The sequence below is a fragment of the Malus sylvestris genome, chromosome 11 (genome assembly GCF_916048215.2).
Source record: "Malus sylvestris chromosome 11, drMalSylv7.2, whole genome shotgun sequence".
NCBI lineage: Eukaryota > Viridiplantae > Streptophyta > Magnoliopsida > Rosales > Rosaceae > Malus > Malus sylvestris.
Window position 1 is genome coordinate 35,836,917 of NC_062270.1, and position 26,213 is coordinate 35,863,129.

The following is a 26,213-nucleotide window of genomic DNA, read 5'->3' on the forward strand; positions in this document are numbered from 1 at the left end:
ATATTGATCACCATTGACTCTTCCTTGATTGAGTCGTTATTGTCTGTTACAACTTACATGCACGTGGGAATCTCGATGTGCCTCGAGGATAATTTTGTCATTCTCACTCAAAAGTCCACGTGTCACCTTTATAATTTTTTGAATTATTTTTTGCTCCATAGATAACATCAATTAACTAATCCTTAGTCTAATAATACATATTTTTTTCAATTGTTCGAAGATAGTTTAAGTTCAAATTCTTCCTCCACAATGATAAAAAAAGAAAAGAAAGTTAACATCAAAGAAGATAGTACATACCCTTTTTTATCGGGCAATTTAATTTGTTAATTATTTGGTCATTTTCATCTAGTATGTGGATTAAAATGAAATTAGAAAATTTTAATCAAGATTGACACACAGTAATCAAAATATAAAATCGAGCCAAACACAAGATTTAATCTAAAGAATATAATCAAAGATGATCTTTTCCACACACACACACACACACACACACACATATATATATATATATATTATCTTCAATATCTAAATCCAAAACCGTTTAGTTATGTAGCATATGTAACATCCTGGGCCCACCACCACATCCCGGACTCGACTACACCGTAGCACGATATTATCCCCTTTGGGCCCCGACCATGCCCTCACGGTTTTGTTTCTGGAAATTCACACGAGAACTTCTCAATGGGTCACCCGTCATGGGATTGCTCTCGCGCGAACTCACTTAACTTCAGAGTTCCTATGGAACTCGAAACCAATGAACTTCCAAAATGCCTCGTGCTAAGTAGAGATGATAATATATATATATATATAAGGCTTACAAGATCCACTTCCCTGGGCGATGTGCGATGTTACAGTCTACCCCCCTTAGGGCCCCAACGTTCTCGTCAGAACACTTTCGGCCAGGGATTGACTATGATACTAAATTGTCACATCCCAGCCCGGGTCCCCACCACATCCCGAGCTCGACTCCACCGTAGCACGATATTGTCCGCTTTGGGCCCCGACCACGTCCTCACGGTTTTGTTTCTAGGAACTCACACGAGAACTTCCCAATAGGTCACCCATCATGGGATTGCTCTCGCGCAAACTCACTTACCTTCAGAGTTCCTATGGAACGTAAAGCCAGTGACCTTCCAAAAGGCATCGTGCTAGGTAGAGATGAGAATATATATATAATGCTTACATGATCTACTTCCTTGAACGATGTAGAATGTTACAACATAACCATATTAAGTTAAATAACTAAACTTTAACAACTTAATCGAACAATTAAAGGATTTCTGATTTGACTGATTTTTCTATTACTTTTCGACCTTAAAATTACATTGTTACTTTTCTCAATTCTATTTCTTACTTTTGTCGTTCCTTTTCAGGAAACCAATCAAAATCTTCCATCATAAAAGGAGAAAGCACAACTTTTCCTTGTTTTAGGTGGAGGTTTTCATTTTATCTTGATATGTTGCACTACATGGATATATTTCTTGGGAATAAAGCAAAGAGTGCAACATTACAAAATGGAGTTCGATACAAGTCTTCAACCATGAATCATGACAAAGGTATATGTGTCTAATAAGCCCCTTTAATTCGGCACTCAAAGGCACTTGTCATTCGTTGGCTATTAGGGACATCTCGAAAACGTTTAGGCAATGATTTCTCATCTGTGTAGACTTCTTACCACACTTTACACGTGCGAAGGTATACATTACAAAATTACTCACTAAAAATTTGAAAGTAAAGCTTTTTACACACATATACAGGGACCCGAATATTTTTCCATATACGATCCACAAAACTTAAAATGTTTGAAAATGAACACGTAATTTGGTTAAATTTAGAAGTTTAAGTGAGTGAAAAGAATTATAAATTGTTAACAAGCATATGACAATTGCATTTGAAAATGACTGTGGAGTTGGAATCAAACACCATATTTATATATTTTAACATATTTTCCTCGTTGTCTTCAATTTTGTTTATATATAATTTCACATAGGTTAGACAAAGTCACAAAACAAAATGTATTTTATGTTTGATAATGGTAAGCAGACTTTTTCAAAAGTGACATTTTATAAATTCTCTGCCACTTCATACTTTTGGCATATGTTTTTGTGAACACGAATTTTTCCTGAAACAAACGAGACAAGAACACGTGCACAAAATAATATTTGTATTTGATGATTTTGGGTTACAATCTCTCTCAAATTTGATCCTCTGATTCGATCTCTGTAAGGTGTTGATTTGTGAATGTGCGATTGATCAAAAGGGCCGTTAGGCTTGATCTAAGGATGAACGTTCTTCAAGGGCCGTGGGCTTGATCTTGAAGGTGGATTTGAGCGGATCTTCAAGGAGCCGTTGGGGCTTGATCTTGAGGATGAACGTTTCTTCAAGGGCCGTTGAGGCTTGATCTTGAATAACGATGATGAACGGATCTTCAAGGGCTTTTGGGCTTTGATCTTGAAGGACGATTGGATGTGTGGATATGTCGACGTTGTTGATCCAAAGGGGCCGTTGGGGCTTGATCTTAGGATGAACGGATGATGAACGATGAACACTTTCTTCAAGGGCCGTCGGGGCTTGATCTTGAATTGGTGGAAGTTTTTCAAGGGCCTTTGGGGCTTGATCTTGAATTGGTGGAAGTTCTTCAAAGGGCCGTCGGGACTTGATCTTGAAGGTGGATGATTGTTGATCCAAGGGCCGTCGGGGCTTGATCTTGGAAGAACGATGAACAAAGAACGAAGAGGGCTTTCTTGATTCTTCGAGAACCTGGATGCTTGAGAGCTTCGGAGTTTCAGAGCTTTAGAGCTTCAAGGTTTTGGTGTAATATGAATTGGTCATCAATTGGTTATGAATTGGTTTCCTATTTATAGAATTTTCCAAAGCCTAATTTTGAATATAATATGCAGATGAAATAAATCGTTTCTGCCAGGTGTTGACACGTGTCTTGTTTGATGACTTTTCCGACTCATTTCAATTTTTTGTCGAGTCACACGCTACGTGTAAAATTTATGTAATACATGAACGTTGAAACTTTGATTTATCGATCAACATTTATTTACCAAAATTTTGATGTTTACAATTTTATAATGTTTGCACAAAAATTAATATTAAACTATGAATTAATAGAGCGTTCATAAAAAGTCAAACTTTAAGCGAATCTCCTCAACACTTCTCTGTTTGTTTTAAGACGTTTTACAAATTACATGCAAAAATACTCTTATGATTTATTGTTCTACAATTTAGTGGGTCACAGCTCACAACAGAGCTTGTGCCTTGTGGTGCCATAATTTTGGCTCTCCCAGGCAAGCCGTAGATTCAGATTTGGTGGGAATTTTCAGTATGATGGTATTATTATAACGTTGTGTTACTAATTTGCGGGAGTTTTAGATTATAAGAGTATTTCTAAAACTTGAGTAAAAAAGTCTTCATCAGCAATAACAGTAAATAAAGACACCATTAATATTTTTCAATCGAAACTTCAATTCTTACGTGACATGATGGAGATTGACAGCAAATGTTCATTTCTATTTTTAGTTGTTAGTAAATAATTTTATCATTATTATTTTTAAATATTTATTATAATTATGAAAATAAAAAATAGTTTAAATTTGACTATTTTCATAATAGTTTAAATTTGATAATGGAGAACAAAATTTATTTTAAAAAAGGAGAAGTTAATAAGTCCAAATTAGCACTCATAGTAGAAAAAGGCAGCAACAATGTTTTTTAATCGAAAAGACAAATGTAATGTGATTGTCATGGATTAAGAGCCCTTATCCTTTATTGACAATAGTTTTAAATCTATTTTTAATTAATTAGTAAATAAATATTATTAATTCCATGCAAATACAGATTACATATTGCAGACGTGAATTAAACTAATTAATTAACACTACAATCTAAGTAGTAAATTCATCATCGTTCGATTCATAAGAATATAAATTTATAATAAGGAATTTTAACGAAAAATTTCATTTATTGTTTACTTTAATAAAAAATCATATTTTTACTCTAAAAAGTCAATCCTGATACTATTCACTTACAACACAACTAAAAGTTATCAAGTTATTTTCATTAATTTTCCTTTTATAATATCTATAAAAAAAAATAAAAAATAAAAATCTTTGGATTTGGGATGAACACAAAATGCATCCATGTCATGTTATCATATAGCCTACTGCCTACCTGGCATGAAATAGATGGCCCGGTCATCATTCTCCCCCATCTCTGCAAAGTCACTACGGATGATGGCCCCTCCTCTGCTGTCACCATCCGACTGCTCCCCCTACCAAAACGACATCGCCCCATGCATTGGCTTATTCCCCCCGTATCACACTAAACGACGTTATCTCCCGCCGTTTGGTTGCTTAGCTGGACGTCACTGTTTGGCTCAAGGTTGTCCCCGAATGGGCCAGCTGGCACGCCACTCTCTCCAGCACATGGCCAGCTATTTCTGTCGAGACCCTCAGATAATTACTTAAACACCCCTAAGTAATCGGTTATTCTCCATAATGCCCTTGTCCCCTATTTTTTTGGGCAGACGTTTTATCACTTTTAACTGTATTTTTCTCTCGGGCTTATCGAAGAGGGAGGGAAGATATCCTATCCAGATCTCTCTCATTAAGTTCTAAAGATTTGAAGATTCGAATTCTTAAAATTTAATCCAACGACTTCAATTATTATAGTTTTTAGAGAATTTCCTTATTTGTAACCGTTAGATTAAATTTGAAGAGTCCGGATTTCCGGATCCTTAGGATTTGGTGGAAGAAATTCGGATGGAATCGGGAGCCAGGTGGCGGCCCAACATTAAAGGGTACAAATGTAAAATAAGGGACAGTGGAGGAGGGTATTTTGGAAATTTGGTAGCAGTCATTAAATCTTCGTATTAGTTGGCCTTCTGGCTTGCGTAAGAAAGTAAAAAATCTGCAAAGTGCAGGAATCTAGGATAAATGGGTTGACTCAGAGAAGAGCGACGTGCATGGATTTTTTATTTTATTATAAAAAGCATTGAATTGTCACGATAATCTATTATTTCAGTGGTGAAAAATATTTATAAAGACATCAATTTTTTCCTAACTATCATCGGGTAATTACCAATGTTATAAATCGAATTCAACGTGTGATATTTGAAGTACGAGTTTAGAATTTATCATCAACCACTAGGCTACTATGTAGTGGTTAACAATGTATACGGATTGGATTTTGTTACATGATAATTAGATCTAAGTATACAATGCTATGTAAGAGAAAATTATAAATAACACCGTATAATTAAACACGACAGTAACAAATCTGTTCCATATAAATGGTTCTTTAGAGAGAGATTATAATTAGGTGTAAGTGAAAAGTAAATTGTAATTAGGTGTAAGTAGTGACACCATTGCATTGCTTGAATTGGTGGTCATTGTCAATAGTAGTGACAAAGGGTTGAGCTCCAAAGTGGTTGAGGGACCATTGAGCCTTCTCTTTTGTTTGGTTTTGTGTTTTGTTTCTATTTATTTTCTTATTTCTTGTATGGTATTACATCATGATTGACTATGTTTAGTATATCTAATTATAATTCATAACTAACCGCCACCTACAACCAATTGGTTCTTAACGCTATATGTTTTCAACATGCACTTAATCACTTGCTATCTCAATACGTTTAGGCTTTTGACCTACCCAACATCAAACATTCTCCCAACTATTTGAGTGAGTTGGCCGTTAGATAAAACAATTAGCCTGCTCAAATAGATTGATATCACATTAAGATTTTAGAGAGACAAATGAACGGTCCACTACATGTCGATCATCCTGCTTTGATGCGTGACAAAATCTAGTAGAGGTAAACCAACGACTTGCTACTATTAATTGGTCCAAAATTGGTGTTGTCTCCAACTTGAGTTTAACAACATAGTAGATGTAATGTATAGAAGTTAGTCAAAGCCTCTTGTGCACCTTTCTATGCACTTATTATATTCGTTTCGTTTATTACACCGTTTCAATGTTAGACATAAAATATACGTAGATTAAGAGCTAGATAATTGGATAAAACTCGTTTATGTATACCATGAAAGGAAAATGCGTTGATGTATAAGGTGTCACCTTTCAATTCTAATGCCTTAAAGCAATTATGTATGGTTGTAAATGGCACAAAATAATCCTTAACCAATGTGAAGTCAATCAATTTATTCACAAAAGGGAAAAGAAAGTAAAGGTAATGAAAAAGTGTGAGCCCCAATATGCTCAGGTGTCACCAGTCTGTGTTTGTTCCTCACATCCCCTGGAGGAAGAGTACTCCATCACTTTACTTTTTCCAAAGAAAAAAAAAAAAACAAATAAACCACGAATTTGTATAGTCCGGTGCAATACTGTAGTGTTTCGGTATTAATAAGATAATTTTATTCAAATAAAAAGTTAAATATTTTTTTATTATTCATATTAGACGTTAGAGCAACAGTATATATGTGTCATAAAAATCATTTAATGATATTCCTTTTTGTTTGTAAATGAAAAATTTTATATTCGATTTTCTTGCAAAGTTGAATTAAAATAGTATTATTATTAACATATTTTGAAACTAAACTCGCTTCTTCCTCTTAGTGTGAATGACGCATTTGCTAAAAGAAAAAAAAGAGGAGGTTTTAGATTTATAGATTGAGAAGAAAAGGAGGAGGAAAATTAGGGTTAAAATACAAACAAGAGAAGTGGAGAGAAGCCTCAAAACTTGTCTCGTGAAGCAGCAGGTGAAGAGAGAAGGGAAGAAAAAACAATCAATAAAAAAGTTCTCTCTCTCTCTCTCTCTCTCTCTCTCTCTCTCTAAGGACGGCCCTCACATTCATTCTTTGCTTCCTTCTTTTATATCACGAGATCCCCCTCTCGGCTTCTTTTTCCCTTCGCTTGTCTCTCTCTCTACCCCTTAATGTCTTCATCAGAACCTCTTATTCTCCTTCTGCTGCTTCTGGGGTTTTCTGCGTCTGTTTCTGCTAGCAGTCATTGTTCTTCTTCTCGGAGCAGCTTCACACCCACACATTGCTGAGGAAGACGACGACCCAGAGAGAAAGAACCGAAATTTACTGATTGAGAGAGAGGAAATCGGAAAAAAGATACGAACTTTATTTTTGTTTTCGGAAATGTCGCATTCCGGGAAGCCCAGTTCGGACCAGCTCGGCCTCGACTCGCTCAACGATCGATTCCGTGACTCGCTGAGTTGCGAAGCCAACAAGCCCGATTTCCGGGAACTCGATCTGGGTTCGCCCGTTTCGCCTCTTCGGACTCGCCAGAGCGGCGGCATCGCCACTGCTACAAGTAGTAGCTCCAGCTCCTCAGGATCGGTTTCCGGCCGAAATGGGCCCAACCAAGTTGCCAGAAGGGCCGAATCAGCCCCTAACAACCACTCCGGCGAGCTATCCGGCTCTAGCGAGAGCAGTCCCACCGCCGCCGAAAGCGTCCGATCAGCCGGAAACACCCGCAGTTTCAAACCGGGTAATACAAGATCCGATTCGGGTTCCACCCACCCGCATATATACTCGGGTCAGAGCTCCGTGAGCTCTCCGCCGCCAAGTGTTTTGCCCACTGGGAACATATGCCCATCTGGGAAAATCTTAAAAACGGGTATGGTTCCGAACCGTAGCTCCAGAACCGACGTTTTGGGTTCGGGTACGGGGAATTACGGTCATGGGAGCATAATGCGGGGCGGTCAGGCTGCTAAAGGCGGTGGCACTGAAGCGGCGAGTTCCCTGAGTTCGAGGGCGAGCGCCGTGAGTTCGAGGGGTAGCGGCGGTGGCGGAGACTTGTTGAAGAGAACAATGGTGAGTGTGGATCCCGAGGAGTTGAAGAGAGCTGGGAATGAGAAGTACAGAAGAGGCCATTTTGCAGAGGCTTTGAGCTTGTACGATCGGGCAATTGCATTGTCTCCGGCCAATGCTGCCTACCGGAGCAACCGGGCTGCGGCATTGACGGGTCTAGGACGTCTGACGGAGGCGGTGAGGGAATGCGAGGAGGCGGTGAGGTTGGATCCCAATTATGGCAGGGCTCACCAGCGTTTGGGGTCTTTGTTTCTTAGGTGAGTTGTTGGGATGTAAAGCAGTAAAGCTCAGTTGTTTTCTCTGAAACTGATGTGATTAGTGAATTGGGTTAGTGTTAATCTTGTTAAATAGTTGGTCAACATTGTTGAGAATGCCTCTACTTGCTTGTTCTTTGGATCTGCTGTGGTTTGCCCTTTCGATTTGGATACTTTGATTGGTTCTTCTGTGTTTTCTTGTTTGCTTTTACTTCCTTGTTGTATGTTGATTTTCACAAGAGTTAATGCGTGCATACAATTTCCGCGATTCAATCTAGTAATTGATTGAATTGGATAAGTGTGAATAGTTGTATTGCAGTTTGCTAATTACTCGACATCTAAGATTATTGGAAGCTTCTTAGAGGTTTTCGGTGTAGTTTCAAACTTTCTGGGTTCATTTTGTTTTACATTCTTAGGATCCAGTTTCTTAGCTGTTTTATGGAGTTGTAGGTGGATTGAATTTTAATATTTCTCTCCAGCTTAATGTAGCAGGAAATTTACTTGACATAATCCTATCTATCGCAGGTTAGGGCAGGTCGAGAATTCCAGGAGGCACCTTTCTTTTCCGGGGCTGCAGCCAGATCCAGCTGAGTTACAGAAACTGCAGGCAGTAGAGAAGTATCTAAAAAAATGTACAGATTCCCGTCGTGTAGGAGATTGGAGAAGTGTATTGAGGGAATGTGATTCTACTATTGCTTCCGGAGCTGACTCTTCTCCTCAGGTAAATGTCGATTCCTGAGTTTCTGTAAGTTCTGTATATGTGGATTGTATTATTTGATTTAGTGAAAAGATAAGCAAAATACTGAACTTGTTCAAATTGAATTTACAGCTCTCTATGTGTAGAGCGGAAGCACTTTTGAAGCTTCACCAAATTGATGATGCTGAATCAGTCATATTGACTACACCTAGATTAGACACTCATTCCAACCTTTCACAATCTAAGTTCTTTGGAATGCTTTCTGAAGCTTACACTAACTTTGTCTTGGCCCAAATTGAATTGGCATTTGGAAGGTGAGTTTAAAGATTTTAGGCTTCATCCGAAATAAGATGGTTAAGGGTTTTGTGGAGAGTGAGAATAGATGATGGATGTGTTGCAGGTTTGAGAATGCAGTTACTGCTGCTGAGAAAGCAGCGCAGATTGATCCCCGAAACATTGAAACTGCAGTGCTGCTGAGTAATGTGCGCTTGGTTATGAGAGCTCGTGCCCGGGGCAATGATCTCTTCAAGTCCGAAAGGTTCACAGAAGCTTGTGCAGCATACGGAGAAGGTCTGAGACTCGATCCTTCAAACTCTGTTCTCTATTGCAACAGAGCAGCCTGTTGGTCTAAACTTGGGATGTGGGAGCGTTCCATTGAAGACTGCAACCAAGCCTTATGTATTATACCCAATTATACAAAAGCCCTTCTCCGAAGGGCTGCCTCAAACAGCAAGGTAAATGCATGTCTAAACCTTTTCATTTTCTCTTCTTTTTTCCGTTCATATAATTTTCTTTTGAAAAAAAAAAGCAATTTAGCCTGTTATATTTTTGTGTATTACAGCTAGAAAGATGGGTAGAGGCTGTAAAAGATTATGAGGTCTTGAGGAGGTTGCTTCCTGACGACAATGAAGTTGCTGAATCTTTGTTTCATGCTCAAGTTGCATTAAAAAAATCCCGTGGGGAAGAAGTTTCTAATATAAAGTTTGGGGGTGAAGTGGAAGAAATACTAGGTATTGAGCAGTTCAGAGCTGCGATATCTTTACCAGGTAGACCTTCCCATCTATACTTATGTCACCTTTTAATTTCTACACCTGCATCATTGCACAAGTGCCTAAAAATCGCATTTACAGGTGTCTCTGTGGTCCATTTCAAAGCAGCCTCTGATTTGCAATGCAAGCAAGTATCACCTTTTCTGGACACGCTTTGTGGTCGCTACCCATCCATAAATTTCCTCAAGGTAAAATTGATGATTGACGTTTATCATATACTAGTTTGACTGAAGTTTGCATGCTCCTGTGACTGCTACTAAAGTACATTAAGAGAATAAATGTTTTTATACTTATTACGGTCATGGATCATAGGTTGACATTGAAGAAAACGTAGCAGTTGCGAACGCCGAAAATGTGAGGATTGTACCAACATTCAAGATTTACAAAAATGGTAGCCGAGTGAAGGAAATGGTGCGCCCCAGTTGCAATATGTTGGAACACTCGGTCAGGCATTATAGCTTTTAGAACTCAGGACTGTACTGTAATTCTGCATCTCAGCCAGATTTTTGAGTTTTTCCTGTTGGTACCCCGCACCCCAGTTTGTTAGGAACTTCCATTCCGTTCCACCTCCCACCATATAAGGATTACCAGATACCTGTGACATAATCGGAATCACCAAATAATGTCATTAGCAGCCTATGCCAGTGGATCCCAGAGAGGTAGCTTAGTGTTCCATGTTCAGTTTTCATTTATTCATTCATTCCCCATTGCTCTCTGGCTCCACTTTGTTCCTCCTTTCTCCTATGCCCTCTTTCCCTCCCATTTTGTTTTGCAGTTTCTTCAATCTCCTTTCATTTCTCATTCCGATGTAGGCCGGCCTGGTTCCTGGATCCCCACTTCCAAGAAAAAAAAAATGAAACTGTGTACAATTGTTTAATTTGCCTCTAGTTATATTTGAGAGGGAGAGAGGGAGAGAGCGAGCAAGAGAGCGAGCGAGAGAGAGTGAGAAGTAGAGAGAGAGAGAGAGAGAGAGAGAGAGAGAGAGAGAGAGAGAGAGAGAGAGAGAGAGAGAGAGATGGGTGGGTTGCTGGGTGTAGAAGGGGATCATCTGTACATGTGATATATACAAAAAAAGAATGGAAGTCAAGAGAGGGAGATTGGGATGTGTGGTGGGTACTTACTGAGTTTGTGAATGAAGGATGGATATGTTATTATTGTTGTTTCTTTCTCAAACCAATTATTCAACAATAAAATTTTTATATTTTCCTTTCCTTGTTTCTCACTCTACATTGTTTCTATTCTGTATCATCTTCTCTCCCACCTTGATTCTGCATCTAAAATGATCCAATCATGTCGTTGAGTCAATACATGTGTTCTGCTCGCAAGCGTTTCTGCTAGAAGTGCTCGTTATAGAAGAACATTGAACTTACGAAAAATCCGAGTGTCTGACAAAAGCATTTGGAGGTGCTTCTCCAAAACGCGCCTCTATGACCTAGTCAGAAGTGCTTATCGCTGTAGAAAAACGCTTCTACAGCGGTCCCAAACTGGCTCTTATCTCATTTATTTCTCAACAATCTAGCGATGTATGACACATGGTAGTTTAATTAACAAAATTCAAGAATTCTAGGGAGTATTAATCAACATATTAGCCTTAATGCTAGTCTCGACTACCTGGCATCTTCTCAGGTGAGATTGGTGTTTTGGAGTATATATTATTCTAAATTTTTAATCATTAAATCTCAATCATTGTATTTTAACTAAAGATCTAACGGCTAAACCCTCCCGATATAAAAATACTCCGGAGTACGGTAGAAATTGAGGTGGGATTAGTTTTTGGCAGAGAGCAGTAAGAAACCGTGTTTTGAGTGTCGGTGGAAACTGATTTGGTAGGATCAGTTTATGGGGACTATTCCCTAATGGGAATTGTTGACCTCGCCGCAGAAGGGATAAAGTAAGTGGGGTTTAATGAACGTAGGTGTTCTTATTAAGAATTGGATGGACCTGGTGGTTCAAACTATTCAATTCAATGCTCTTTTCTTCTTCAACCAGATTCCCCTCCTTTAGTGGAGAAATTTTCGCAACACAAAAGTGACTAAATGCCATCCTTAATGGTAACTTTTAGCTACGATTGACACTCTGTCATGCGATGTTATCATTCCCGCTTCTATTTTAAATTATTATAATATTTATTGGCATCAAGCACTATTGTCAAGTGATATTTTTTTTTTTTCACTTGTAAATGGAAAGTCTTATGTTTCATTTTCGCGTATGATTAGTTTGATATAACACGAGTTAGTTTTTTAGTGTTACATTTTTCTTATAATATAAAACGTGAATTAGTAACACTCACTGGCACACCTCCAAATACTATGCTTCTTTCTCATTCAGCAAGACCTTTTATTAATTTTTTATGACAAAATAATAGTTTAAACTACAATGGTTTAGCCAAACAAATTGGCCTACACAGATATGTTCTTTCATTATTGGATTCTTTTGTTTGTCCCTCCTTTTTAGCCAACTACTAATTGGGTGCTTAGTTGCTAATCATTTGATTATCATATCAATTTGTTTGCGTTAAGGCATAATATTTGGGGTGGGGCACAGAGAGGAGATACCCACCGCTACAGTGCTTTGCATGACATGGATGTGAGCATTTAAGTCGGCAGCTGCTGCTATCTTCATCTTCTTCTTTCTTCTTTTTTTTTTTTTTTTTTTTTTTTCTGTCGAAGAAAACTTTCATTAATTAAAAATTAATACAAGAAATAAAAAGCTCAAAGGTAGTTCAAATACAAGTATAGTTTAAAAGCAAATACATCGAAAAGTCCAAAAAGACGCAAGCTCATAACAACAAAAATCCTAGATTTGGAGGAATGTAGACTCCACCAAGCCAGCTGCGCTACCATTGCCAATCGGTCATCATCATCAAGAGAAAGAACCCATGAATAAGCTGGATGAACGAAAAATGGGGGTGAGTAAGCCACTTGCACAAAAAACCTTCTCGTAATCCTACCAAATAGTGCTAAATGTACTTTAATAATCACCAAATACCAAAGTGCATTGCTCAAGAGATACGCGCGATGGGCGAGTAGCAGAGATCTGCGGTGGAGGTTGACGGTGCTATCTTTATCTGAGGAACATTTGCAAGTTGTTTAGTGTTAGGTGACATTCTGGTTCAGTAATGCAATGTTAGATGGATGGAGAAAAAGTAAACAACATTGTATTATTGTATTTTTAAAACTGAATGCCACAATGACAATAAATTTATTTATTTATTTATTTATTTTTTGGTGAACAATAGCAAATCTGTTTATTAAACTAAAATGCGACGTGACGATGGACCATTGTATATGTAAGTCATCCTCCCAAAGAGGCCACGTATTAATTACCCAATAAACAACTTAACTTATCAGTCTGATTATAAATTCCAAAAGGTATGTGGTGGGTGCTAATATCAAATGTGTGTCTGAGGGCGGTTGGGCGGCTGGCGCTGACGGCGACCACCGCACTAAGTAGGCCTATTGCCTTCTCAACGTTACTTTCTAACAAGCTTTGATTGATTGTTATGTTTGGGAAGGCATTGATTGTGATTAGGGACTCTGCCTTTGCGTGCCGTCGCAAATCGCAATGGATTTGAATTTATTTCTTCTTTTGTATACAACCTTTTCCTTTTGGAAAAGGATCATCGCCGGATCATTTTCCTAGGAGTCCCATGATCGTAACCGTTTATCATATATCCTACAATTAGAAATATTTCAAAATTTAAAATTTAAAATTAAATATAAATAGTACCTAACGAAAACTGATAACACGATATATGATGAACGATCACGATCACGGGATCTCTAGGATCCCTAGGAAAAGGATCTAGCGAGGATCCTTTTCATTTTCTTTCTGATTAGGGACTATCCCTAGGTGAAGGGAAACATATAAAATGTGAATGCGTTGTAGAGCGAATTGTTTAGGATATGTTTTGGAATGCTTCTGGCAATGCTAAATGCGTTTTTAATAACTAAAATTGTTTTTAACCGGTAGACGAAAATAGAAAAAGTAGATTTGTGAGGGATAGAAAAAAACTTGTGCAACCATTTATCAAACATTGCACAAGTATCTGAATTTTAACGAAAGCGTTACGCAAGATGATCAGTGGAACTCGACCTAAATTATGTTGACAAAAGAGTTCTAAATTCAAGTCAGATGAACAAAAATCATTCAATTAAAAAATTATAGATAAAGTTAGTTTTGAAAGCGATCCATTTTAAAGGTTTTTGATTAAAAGGTCCTTAAAGTTAGCATAACTCCTTACTATGTAATAAAAATCGAGAGAAGTGGTCATTGAGTTTGTCCATCGAAAATCATTTTGATCATTTCGTGAAAAATTTGTCAATATTAAATTGTCATGTAGCCGATCACGTGACCATCTTTTAAGTGTATCTTGTCAAACCAACCCTTCCACTTAATAAGGATATTGACAAATTTTCACAGAATGACTAAAATAATTTCGGTCGACTAACTCAGTACCATTTTTATCAATTTTTATAGTTAAGAATTAAGTAAGATCAAGTGATTAGGTATACCAATCTATGAGATTATTTTGGTTAAAAAACTCAAGAATTAAAAAAAAAAAGTATTATTTCAAACTTTGGAAGAAATTAAAAAGAAAAAGAAATGTGAGAGGGGGACATATGTGGTAGGGACAGTATTGATGCAGTGATATCGTATGATTGTTGTTAATAATAAGAGTTAAATAAGACAAGACAAGTGAGTGGATGAGACAGTTTGGTGGTGCGTCACAACTCTCAAACTCCCCGGTCGGTGCGTCACCAGCGCTCAAAACGGCCGGCGAATCACTTTGCTCACGGGCTCATAAATTTATTACTATTATTTTTTTTTGTAAATAAAATGAAATCAAATTCACAAAAAGACAAAGAATCAAGGGAGCTGTTTTTGTGTATCCACATTCCGAAAAGGTCATTTTATACTCTGTTACCTTACAACTTAACAACAATTCCGAGTCAATGTTATAAAATATTTTGTCAACAAAATGAGATGACAGATAGTTAAAGGAGAATCCTACTTTTAAGAGAGTCCATTAGCATTTCTCAAATACAAAATGAGAATGTATAAAGAGGAGTGTAGATAATATTCTTAGAATTACTTGGCTCTTTACATGTGAGAAGTTACTTTTTTTCTAATAAGACATGACATTATTTTACTATACAAATGTCATAATCTAAACGCTTCAGCTATTATATAAAGCAAATGAGTATTTGATAAACTGTATTTTTAAAAGTGTTGTGAGTATGAAAAGTAGTGTAAAAGCATTTGGTAAAATTTAATGTACAATTGACATGGTATTTGCATATAATTATAAAAATGGACATATAGTGGGGTTGTGACGACGACAGCGGCGGCGGGGGTAATGGTGGTGAGGTAGTGGTGGTGGTGATTGTAGCGGGAATAATAGGGGTATGGTGGTAGTGCCAATAGCGGAGTGTGGTGGTTGGGGTGTAGAAATAACAATGGTAGTAAGGGTGGATGTAGTGGCGGTGGCAGTGTTGGCGGCAACGTTGATTGTGGCAATGGCAGTGGTGGTGGGTGATGACGATCGTTTTGTTCACCAATGGATAAAAGGAAAACTAATGAAAATGGCTTGAAAACTTTGAGTTTTAACGAAAATGACAAAATAAAGGGTAAAGTGAATAGTACCATGTTTGACTTTTTAGTGTAAAATTATGGTTTTTCATTAAAGTGAACAATACTGCGGATTTTTCGTTAAAATTCCCATGGACAAAACATGTGTAAAAAGATAAATAATTTTGTTTAAAAAAAATTAATGAAGGTATTTCTTAAATGCATTCAATGTTATCTAATCTAAGGAATGAGAGAGATGGCTAAACCTCACAATGGATTAGTCATAATAATTTGGTTCGAATTCACTTTTGACAAAAATCAAACCTATGATGTTTACTTATAACTGAAAAGAAATATCACTAGACTGGAGTATGAAGTTGCAATGAAGGTATTACATGAATTGAAAATATTCATTAAAGGCTCAACTCCGCTTTTTATGAAGTAGCTTTTAAAAATAACTTGCTGCTTTTAAAAGTTCTTGCTTGAAGGCAATAAGAAGATATTTTAGTTTTACCATACGTTTTTTTTATTACTAAACTACCAAACGGAACCCAAATTTGAACCTATTTGTATCGTATAGATGACTACAAAGTCTCCAAATCGACTAAATTTTTTCAAAAATGAATTTTAAAAAAATAATAAAGAGAATCCTGGATTGGAATTACAATATTTACACAGTAAAATATCACGTTGTCATATAAGAAAAAACATAATATTCTATTATTAAAGTGCTAACGACATCACCGAAAACAAAACAAGAAAAACAAAAACCAGAACAAAGTTGAGATGGGCGCACGCGTGGGACTGAACACTGGAGGGGGGCAGGAGAAGGATCCAAAGTGAAACTGTGAAATGAATGATGCATGGATGACGGTACGTGCATGGTCTGGCCTTTTGTGTGTGGGGTAGGGTACCCTTCATGTGACGTGTCCAAACCCTACAAATTAGGGCCGTAAAATGAGCAGCGGTGGAACTCATGCTCAAAAATTGTGGTTAGAGTTCCTTGCGATCTAATCCCAAGGAAATTGTGGGTTGAAAACCATGTCGTTTTGTGGATGTTTTCAAGTTTTGATTGCTATGTTGAATTCGTCCAGTAAATTAAGGAGTCGATCTGACCATTTACACCCCAAGTTCGATCTATCCTACATTCTTATTTCGTTTGTATAGTTTCATTTATTGTAATGCCACCCCTTATTTTTTTCGTCTTTTTCACAAAATTTCTGCAATCATTTGATCTAGTGACACTAGTTTTGACTTTGCTAAGAGAAGGCATATATTAAAAGGAAAACTAATGAAAATGGTTTGAAAACTTTGAGTTTTAACGATAATAACAAAATAAAGGGTAAAATGAATAATACTAGGTTTGACTTTTTAGTGTAAAAATATGATTTTTCTTTAAAGTGAACAGTATCGCGGACTTTTCGTTAAAACTCCCTATATTAAAACCTTTAAGACGAATGATGAACGATGGTGGTTGAATACAAATTTATTAACGAGAACGATTTTCAAGGGACAACCCTTAGGTTTTAGGGTGGTGCTATCGACCCATCCACCCATTTTCACTTCCCTCACACTCCATTTTAATTTTTATCATTTGATCTCCTTCAACTCATTCAATCCGACGATCTAGAATTAAGAGGAATGGGTGAGAAGTAAAAATAATGTGCAGATAGTACACGCCTAGTCTTATTGGTCTTTGGTTGTTTTTGGTACAATCTTCAATTTTGTTTTGTTTTCTCCTTTTGGTATGTTGGAGGCCCAAACTCAAACAAACACAAAACGTACACAAGGCTTGAGCCCATCGAGTCCGTTACATCCAGGCCCAATACGAATCATGTATAAAATCGATCATTTGACTTGAATCACCGATTTGGTTGGCATAACACATCATGTGACGAGAGAGACAAAGGATACGAAATATAGTAAACTTTTATCTCCTTCTAAAGGTTAGAATCCGCGGGCTCTTGGTGCTCAGAATTCGATTAAATTGGATTGATAAATGTAGCAGGCTAAAGAAAGACGTGAGGAAAACAAACATTCCTATAGAAGATGGATTACGCGCGACATATTTCCTTCCCGTCTAATTACTCATTATGGTTTAGAAGTGAAATTTTATCAAACGTGAGATGCGGTTTGTGAGTTATCCAATTCAATCTAATCCATGCAACCGAAAAGATAACGATAAATTGCAGACATACCCGATAGGGAATAGTGCTTCTTCAAACATAGGAAAACGAGAAAGAAAATTAGAAAGGAATATTCACAATATTGATAAACAGAAATCCATACCTTGAGTGCCTAAAATAAACCTCACAGTCGTCGTTAGAGACCGAAGATGATCCTTGATCATACAGGGTTCACAGACAAGCTTCCGAAAGAAATGGAACAATTATCAGGCAGCAAACGGTAGCTTGCGAACATTAAACTTCCAATATTCCAACAAACATCAATTCATCCAAATTTCCATTTTAAAATGACAGTGAACAGCATATATTGCATTAATGTTATTTTAGGGAACGATGAACCTTCGCCATGCCATTACACACCGCTTGCATATAAACGGGTCCATTCCTTGGCTGCAAGGATCGAGGAAGAATGCATTAGCTTCAAAGTTGTTGATTGACATTCGAATAATAGGGTAAGCTGGGGGAAACCAATAGTAAGACAAGCGAGCGATCAACACACCTGTTTCAACAGCTTCAGCCTCATTCGATTTCCAATGCTTTGCGATGTTCTCTGAGAGCGGATCATCGGGGTTTGGGGCACTCAAAAGTGCCTGAATACTAGGGAAAAAAAGATAGCAACATTGTTGATAATTCAGTTTCAATTTTAACTTAAAAAGGATATGAACTCAAAAAAAGATATAACCATACATTACAGGCGTATGAACCTTCACTAAAATTTATTGTGATATTTTACCCTGTGATACACACGGATGTACGGTTTTGTTTTGATCACGGAACAGGTATAGATTTACTACAAAGACAATATGAAAGCATAATACCTCAAAAGTACAGTTCGAATCTGGAGAGCAGGACTCCACTTATCTTTCAAAATATCAAGGCATATCCTTCCCAGCTGGATTAAGAAAACCGTGCATGAAAGGCATGAAATTATTTGGGGAACCTTTGAAAGTGAGAGGAATGGGGGAAAAAAACCATACGCACAGCCTACCTTGTCAATGTTAGGATGATAAATTTTGGTGAGAAATCGAACCTGATACAACGGAAAAACAAAATGATTACTTGATCGACATAAAATAAAGAATGTTAGGACGTCTGGGGGCATGCTTAAGGAAGAAAAACTGGAGCCTTACACTGCAAGACCGAAACCACATCCTTACACATACACAAAATCAATAAACAACGACAACCAGTTGCCTTAGGAAGTCTTTAACAATTTCGGGTACCATGTTGGCATTCCGTGGAAAGGCCAGCAAACTATTCAACCGCACGCTACCAAATTTCATCTATGTGAGCATGCCACAATTGACAACATTTGCCAGTAAAGATGAAAATATGCAAATTATTCTTGGAATGTGTTTTTTTTTCAAAATCTAAAACACCATCCACGTACAACTATTAACCAATGTTCTATCATCATCAATACTTGCAATATATTCAATAAAATTTGAAAGTATTCCAGTCCATAAATCATTAACGATAAGAATCACAGTTGTCAAAAGAGTGTCAAATAAAAAATAATATTTATTCATAAAAGCCAAATGACTTCAGCTATTTAACTTCTTTATCTTTTGCAACATTAAGAATTCCCTCTGAGATCCTAAAGATCCACCCCAAATGCATTATATATACACATACCAAACAACAATTTGTCATCAGTAAATAGAATACCTGGCTTTAAAAGACTACCCTGTTTCAGAAAAGTTCTCAAAACACATACAGCTACAGTAGGCAAAAACCACACATAACAGAAAAGCACAGAACCCCATAAAGTGTCATCAGATTGCACGACGAGAGAATCATACAAATGAAAAAAAAAATATGATGAAATCCATCACAACCGAGGAACAAAAACTGTGAAGATAAAACCCATTTTATCAAATAAGGGTATAACTCCAGATATCTGAAGCAAGAATTAAAAGTGCTTCTGTCAATTGAAATGTTTTATTTCATACTCTCCCTCAATCTTTTAGCTGTTTGAGATTGTGCTATTCAAATCAAAGTACCTTTGGAGCAGCCATTGGATATTCTTCAGGCAAAAAGAGTTCCAACTTGAAAACTCCTCCTGAAATGAAACAAAATATATGATGATAAATCTACCAATTATGTTGGTAAGTGACGGAAAAGAAAGCATAGGAATAACAAGAAAAAGGAGCCATGTTAACCCATATTACATTCCTAAAACTGACATTTGATAGTTATGTTTCTGACTAAGAATATAAACTGTAGTAACCAAGTGGCAAATATAACAGCATATAAGAATAAATAAGGCTACCATTTCTCTCAAGCTGAAACAAATCAAAGTGTACTGTCACCTGGCACAAATGCAAAGAGAAATTTTCTCCAGTTGTATACACTGAAATTGTTGCCGACCCCACTTAGTGAGAAAAGGTTTTGTTGTTGTTGTTGTTGTATACACTGAAATTGTTGGTTGGTTAATATTTAAAATAGCGGAGTGGTGACTGGCTAGAAGGGCTATCTTCAATAATCTAGCTTGGTTTATTGTAATTGACACACAGTTGTTTGATGTCAAAGTTATACCCCTCTAACAGGCCAACAAACATATATTAGATAGACAGGCGGTACATAAACGGACTACACTTTCGCACAGTATGAGCGACATACAAATTTGCCAAGGTGAGATATAACTCTCACCAATTTTAGGGATGATTACTACATCATCTCCTCAATTAGCCTGCCTTTCTTAGTAGCATGATCTCCTCCTAGCCATCCATTGCAACTGAATCCAAAGCATTCCTGTTTTGCTGTACTTAGTCCTTGGGAATATTGCAAAAATCACTAGTCGCTCCATGACGTTGTCTATATATATACTTCGTCTAGAAACTGTAAGGGAGATTGATTATGCCCCCTCAGCACAATGTAATCCCAGGGAACTCCACTTATTACATTAGAAACTCTTTTCGTACACGAGTAATGATAATCTCAAAGATAAAACCTTCAGCGATCACTAACCACTATGTGGCTCAACAAAACGATCCAACCTCCTAGTCATCCCTCAAAAATACTCTGACATACAACAAAGTCCTTAATTTGTTCCAGCTCACTTTCACATAAAACAACACGAACACAAACATCCAAACAATAATAAGTCATCATTCCCCCAATCAGAGTTCCATCACGCTTGAAATCCTAATGTAGAGCTCAAACTTATAAATTTGTGCATATAAAACCATTTCAAATAATAAACCTTCTGTAGATGCATTTTTTTGAAATTTACTCAAACAAGTAAAAGATTTCAAACAATGATAACCAACCAGGTATGGATTTCGTAGATAACGTATTCCACAAATAAGTCAGTCCTGTTATATATACCTTCATAAGGAGATTGTGTCGGGCCAAGGATCATCACATTGAAATATCGCATATTGTCTTCTGACGGTGAAGCACTAATTCCCGGTGCTGTAATCACATTTCACGGCATCAAATAGTATGCAAACCTCAAATAACCCTTTAGAAATAAAACCCCAACAAAACTAGCAAACTTATATTACATCTAAAGCCTAAAAATACTATCACGCTCACATTTGAATTGCTTTATAAGACAATCGAAAATAACTTTAACCACAATTTCAAATTCCAGCTCCAAATAATTAGTGGGAAAGAATGAATCACTTACCAGGTTCACTAAGGAGACGTTGAGTTTCCTGTTGGATCAGAAACCCAAAAGCAAAAATTGTCAAAAAATTACCCAAATATCAAAACCACAAAACCCTAAATCCCCATTTGGTTGCTACGAAATTCTATATAAAGATCCAATCTTTTGAGGCACATATCACAGTAAAAATATTGGATGAAATTACCACAAAAAAAGAAAACCAATTCAAACTTTTTAAATTTTCGTTTCAGGGGACGCATACAGAGCGGTGAGAGGTAAATTAAAAGAGGGATCGCCAAGAAGATTGAAGGGCGAACCTTGATGATTCGTCGGGGAAGATTACTGTTCGCCATTCGAAGGTCGATTGCAGACTACGCAATGAGGGTTTTGCAGAGAGAGAGAGAGAGAGATTGCTTTTCTTCCTTTCCCTCACTAGGACGAAGAAGTGATCAAAATAAAGCACTCGGTTTACGAATATTGTACGTGTTTTTTTTATTTCCTTGAAAAATAAAATAAAAGGGAATGATTTGACTTGTTTATTATTCTTTCTCTCTTATTTTCTCTTTCATAAAATTATTATCTTCTATTTTATTCATCTTTTTTCCTTTTAATTTGTTTATTATCCTTTTCGTTTTCGGCTTTGGGGAGTTTTGTGCAAACCCAACAAATTTGTAAATGAGTAATCAGTTTAGTTGCTTTCTTCATTTGGTTGAAAGTAGTTAAATAGTTATGTTAGAACAAGCGACATTTTATCTTAATCTGTATTAACGAAACCTGAAACGTAATAAGGTTGAGTGCAATTCACCACTTGCAAAATTTATAATTGATCGATTTGATTCAAAGTTTAAATTGTCAAAAAGGGATCCATAAACAGAAAGTACAGGAGGGTTTGATGCTTATTTTGGTGATTTTATTAAAGGACTCGTTATGCTTCAGCCACCATTTTGTCTCCATCTTGGCTAATTGCTAGTCGTTCTGTTACATAAAAGGATATTACTAGGAAGATTAAATTTTTAAATAAAAATTTTATAAGCCAAATGATTTGGAACTAATGGGAAAAGGGTTGAGGAGACGATTATGGCGAGTGATTATAAATAGGATGATGCTTGTGTTTTCTTATGAGGATTTACTTGTCTCTTACTTATGATTAACAAATCTTTATTGTCCGAATACCGTAATTAGAATGGTCATTCTTTTTATCATTATTTAAAGACATCTGCAAAAAAATCATTCAATTTCGAGATCTTTTAGTCATCATTACGTGTTAAACCTATTAACAGTTTTGGTAACAAGTAACATTCTCATGATGAACCATCTATTTATTTTATGCATATGAATGACAAAATTCTCCAAATTGAATAACTTTTTGCATATATGATTTTTAGATGATGATAAAGTAGAATGAACGACTATAACTATGATGTTCGGATGATAAAAGTTCGTTAATCATAAGTAGTAGAACAAATAAGTCTCTCCATGAAGGAGGCACAAGCATTATCTGTTTGGTAACTGAACATGATTGATTATTGCACACTCATTTTTTATTTTTGTGCAATCACATCCTTATTCATTTTTGTTTCTTAATTTTCTTTGATTTATTTTGTTCAAAAACTGAAAATATACAAGAATGTGCAGAACAAAAAAAAAAGTGCAGAAATTACAATCTCTAGCTAGTAGATTTTTACAATCTTATATACTGCAAAATCTGAAGTAACAAATAAGATACGATTGCCTTTTGTGTTCTTCGAGTATGGTTTGTATTGTACCTCTTTCTGATCACCTCGAGTTGTAGAAAAATACAGAGCAATCCAAACACCAAAGTTCGACTTCCCTTCACATCATTCACAGATCATATACATGCAAGTTCTGTGTACTTTTCACATGCAAAGGTACAGAAACTCATAAAGATTATTCTCACGTTCAAACATACAAACACGCTTAAGTTTCGTCGGCCTTTCTGATTGGCAAATAACACTGATTTGATCAACTGCTAGATTTAACAAAATTCTGAGGCTTGGATCGACTGAAGTTTCCCCTTTGCAATGCTTTGTATTCTATTTCAAGCAGATTGATTAGTTTAAGCTGCAGTTATTTTACTGATTGCGAAATGCCGAGAGTTAAACCCTAAGCGACGAATGACAAGACACACAAAAAATTGTGTGGTTATAATAACTTGATATCCTACACATATCAGAAACTTTTTTTCCCTGTTGTCCTTTTTCTAAAATGATATTGATGATCGGTATTTTAATGGTAAACAAATTTGTAGTTATCATACTTTACGATGCTTGTGAACAAATTATATGTACATTGCAGAGCAAATGCTTGTTTGTTACAACACCAATGTATGTAGAGAGAGCTGAAGATAATATAATGGAAGGAAATAACATTAGAAAACAAACTCGGACGGTCGCACAAAAAGTGTGAAATCCTAGAACACCCCCCAATTAAATTCCTATTTCGAGTGTTCAATTAATGGCGTCCACAAGTTCGATCTTTCTTGTATATCAATAAGCGGAGGGAAAAAAACAAAATGTTTGAATTTGAGTGGCATGAAAGCTTGTATACAAATCATAATTATAAAAACCAAAACCAAAACCAAAACCAAAAACATAAATAAAAGCATCCAGTCATTTTTGGTCAAATTAACTAGTCCACTAATATAAAAATTAAACCTATTGTTGGAGAGATTTTTGAATGTGTAGGGAATACGTTTTGGTACACCAAGTGTAATAATATTGGTTGGAAACTTGATAAAAAAATATTTTCAACCAATTGTATTATGACGGACCAACACATTGAAAACATTTCTTCTATTATTGGTCATATTTGATTGAGTGTTTCTAATTCCGACTCCCACGTTAATTTTTTTTTCTTTTAAATTTCTTCTAAAATTAAATACCAAAAAAGTAAAAAATTGTAGAGAAATGGTGTATGATTAGATATTGGGATGGTTATATTTCTTCCCATGAATATTATATAATTAAGTAGTTTACATTGTAATGAGGACGGAGAGTTCAGTTATACATGATCATATATTTTATTCATCTTCAGTCTCCTCGGGGAACAATTCCTTAAGAACTGCCTCGCACTCTGTTGTACTCTCCTTCTTCATGAACCCAAGGGGGTTGGCGTAGCGAGCCATGGCCTTCACACCATTGTTGTGAGTGAGCAAAATCCTAGCCTTCTCGATGTCGAAGTGGTCAGCGCAATCACCGGTAGGGCTGCTCACGGTCCTCACCTCACAGATTTGCTCCTCAAAGTTCTTGTCGGCGGGCAGACTGTAGATGCCATTCTTATCGGTCTTGCCTTCGAGTGTGTATACCATTGTACCATTTTCACGGCTTCTGCACTCCAAGGCTACCGTAGCACCTGCATGCATGCAATTATTTTTAATATAAACACATGCGTGGATAGTACGGTATTACGTTAAAGAAAGAACTTGCAGCTCAAATGGTTAGAATATTTACTATGTAGTTATGAGTTCAATTTCATACCCTGAAATATAGTTTGTTTAAAGAAAAAGAGACACCTTCAAGTTTGAGGGACAAAATCACTTTGAGGAACAAATAACCTTCACATAAAACCATCTTCCTTTCGTTTCATAAACCAAAGAACGTTTGATCATTTGTGATAAGAAAATTGAGAAGCCTAATATATGGAGTCACTGATGAATAGACAAAACAGAATATGTATGTAATTTTGATATGAATGGATAAATCGGGACTTCAAGTGCAGAGGTGGATGCTCTTGATTAACCAATTGATTACGAGCCCCATGTGTATGTAACTACTAGTTAGACTATACTACTTACCGTCGAGGGGTGTGCTGAGTCTAGTCTCGAACTGGACGCGGCATGGGTCGCAGTACACCTTACCCTCCACAAATAGAGTTTCGATGTCGGCACCGGTGGTGGCGTATGCCAGAGAGTAGAAGCAGGACAAGGTAACGAAGAGTGCTGCGATACCCGAAGCCTTGGCCATTTTATTTCCCCTCGACTGGCGTTATGAATTTCTTGTTTCCTTATTATATATGGTGTTTGGTGTTCCCCCTCGTGTTAAGTTTCTTGAAGGCAACCAGGGTCTTTTATAAGTGAAAGAAATTAGGGTTGGTTAGTATTGTGTGGTAATTGTTGGACTTTCTATTTTAAAGTACGGTGAGGGAGTCAAATTACTTGTTATTTTCCGCAATTTTTTCCCTTTCAACTAAAATTTGACAAAAAAAAAAAAATGACAAAATGATAAGGGGAGAATACAAATGTTAGGATTGCATGAGGTGGATTTTTGGTCTGAAATCTGACAAGTCATTGTTCAAACTTCAAACATTTGGTAAATTGAGAATACCAATGTTTTGTAATACATTTTTCAAATTTCAAATGAACAAGAAGATTTGAGTATTTTACATGAAAGCTATTATCTCTAACGATCAATTGGATCTTAAAACGTAAAACACATTGTATGCGCTGGTAGTCTAGGATATTTCTTTTTATGTGTAAATGAAATATCTCATGTTCAACTCTCATAGTTTACAAATTTGATGCCTACGTTTTTATAAGGAAAATAACATTAAGAAATGTCGGCTTCCTAATTTAACATCTAATCTAACAAATCTATCGTATAAAAAAAAAATAAAGATTAGCAAATTCGGCAGAACTAGAAAGTATATGATCCCAAAAACAAAATCTTGAAACAAAGAAAAGGATAGAACGTAAAATAAAAAATAAAAAAACAAAAAATTTGAAAACAAAAGAGAACTTCAATTAGGTGAAGTAGCCAATGAAGAACTTGGCGGCAACCTTAGGCTTTTTCAGTTTAATTTTCCTCCCCTTGAGTTGGTTCTTTATGGTATTGAAAGGGTACGAGGAGGAAAATTGTTATCACTTCTGTCCCCTGTATTCTTGGCTTTGACATTCGTTCTTGTTGTTCAATGTTTGGGAAACCGATAATATTGCTTACAAATTTGTACTACGTGCATTGAGATATTCTCTTATATGTTCCTGCTTTCTTCTAGTAAGAGAACTGCTTAAGCTTGGAGCAAAGATTCAGGTCTGTGCGAGCAC

General features: G+C 36.5%; 3 protein-coding genes across 3 annotated transcripts; 1 reads left to right on the forward strand and 2 right to left on the reverse strand.

Annotated features, from left to right (window-relative positions):
* Positions 1–6,687: 6,687 nt before the first annotated feature.
* On the forward strand, positions 6,688–10,995 carry LOC126589920 (TPR repeat-containing thioredoxin TTL1-like). The gene is made up of 7 exons (XM_050255367.1): positions 6,688–8,041; positions 8,564–8,759; positions 8,868–9,049; positions 9,136–9,469; positions 9,577–9,781; positions 9,866–9,972; positions 10,097–10,995. The coding sequence occupies exons 1-7, from the start codon at positions 7,110–7,112 to the stop codon at positions 10,247–10,249; spliced, it is 2,109 nt and encodes a 702-aa protein (XP_050111324.1). The 5' UTR covers positions 6,688–7,109; the 3' UTR covers positions 10,250–10,995.
* Positions 10,996–17,623: 6,628 nt separating this feature from the next.
* LOC126589921 (ubiquitin-conjugating enzyme E2 35) lies at positions 17,624–21,630 on the reverse strand. Its single transcript, XM_050255368.1, has 8 exons — positions 21,472–21,630; positions 21,176–21,203; positions 20,872–20,958; positions 19,545–19,603; positions 18,530–18,571; positions 18,360–18,433; positions 18,041–18,138; positions 17,624–17,931 (listed from the first exon to the last, which is right to left on the reverse strand). Exons 1-8 carry the CDS (start codon positions 21,505–21,507, stop codon positions 17,894–17,896), a joined length of 462 nt encoding a protein of 153 aa, XP_050111325.1. The 5' UTR covers positions 21,508–21,630; the 3' UTR covers positions 17,624–17,893.
* Positions 21,631–24,071: 2,441 nt separating this feature from the next.
* LOC126589922 (olee1-like protein) lies at positions 24,072–25,224 on the reverse strand. The gene is made up of 2 exons (XM_050255369.1): positions 24,969–25,224; positions 24,072–24,526 (listed from the first exon to the last, which is right to left on the reverse strand). Exons 1-2 carry the CDS (start codon positions 25,135–25,137, stop codon positions 24,195–24,197), a joined length of 501 nt encoding a protein of 166 aa, XP_050111326.1. The 5' UTR covers positions 25,138–25,224; the 3' UTR covers positions 24,072–24,194.
* Between the last annotated feature and the right edge of the window lie 989 nt (positions 25,225–26,213).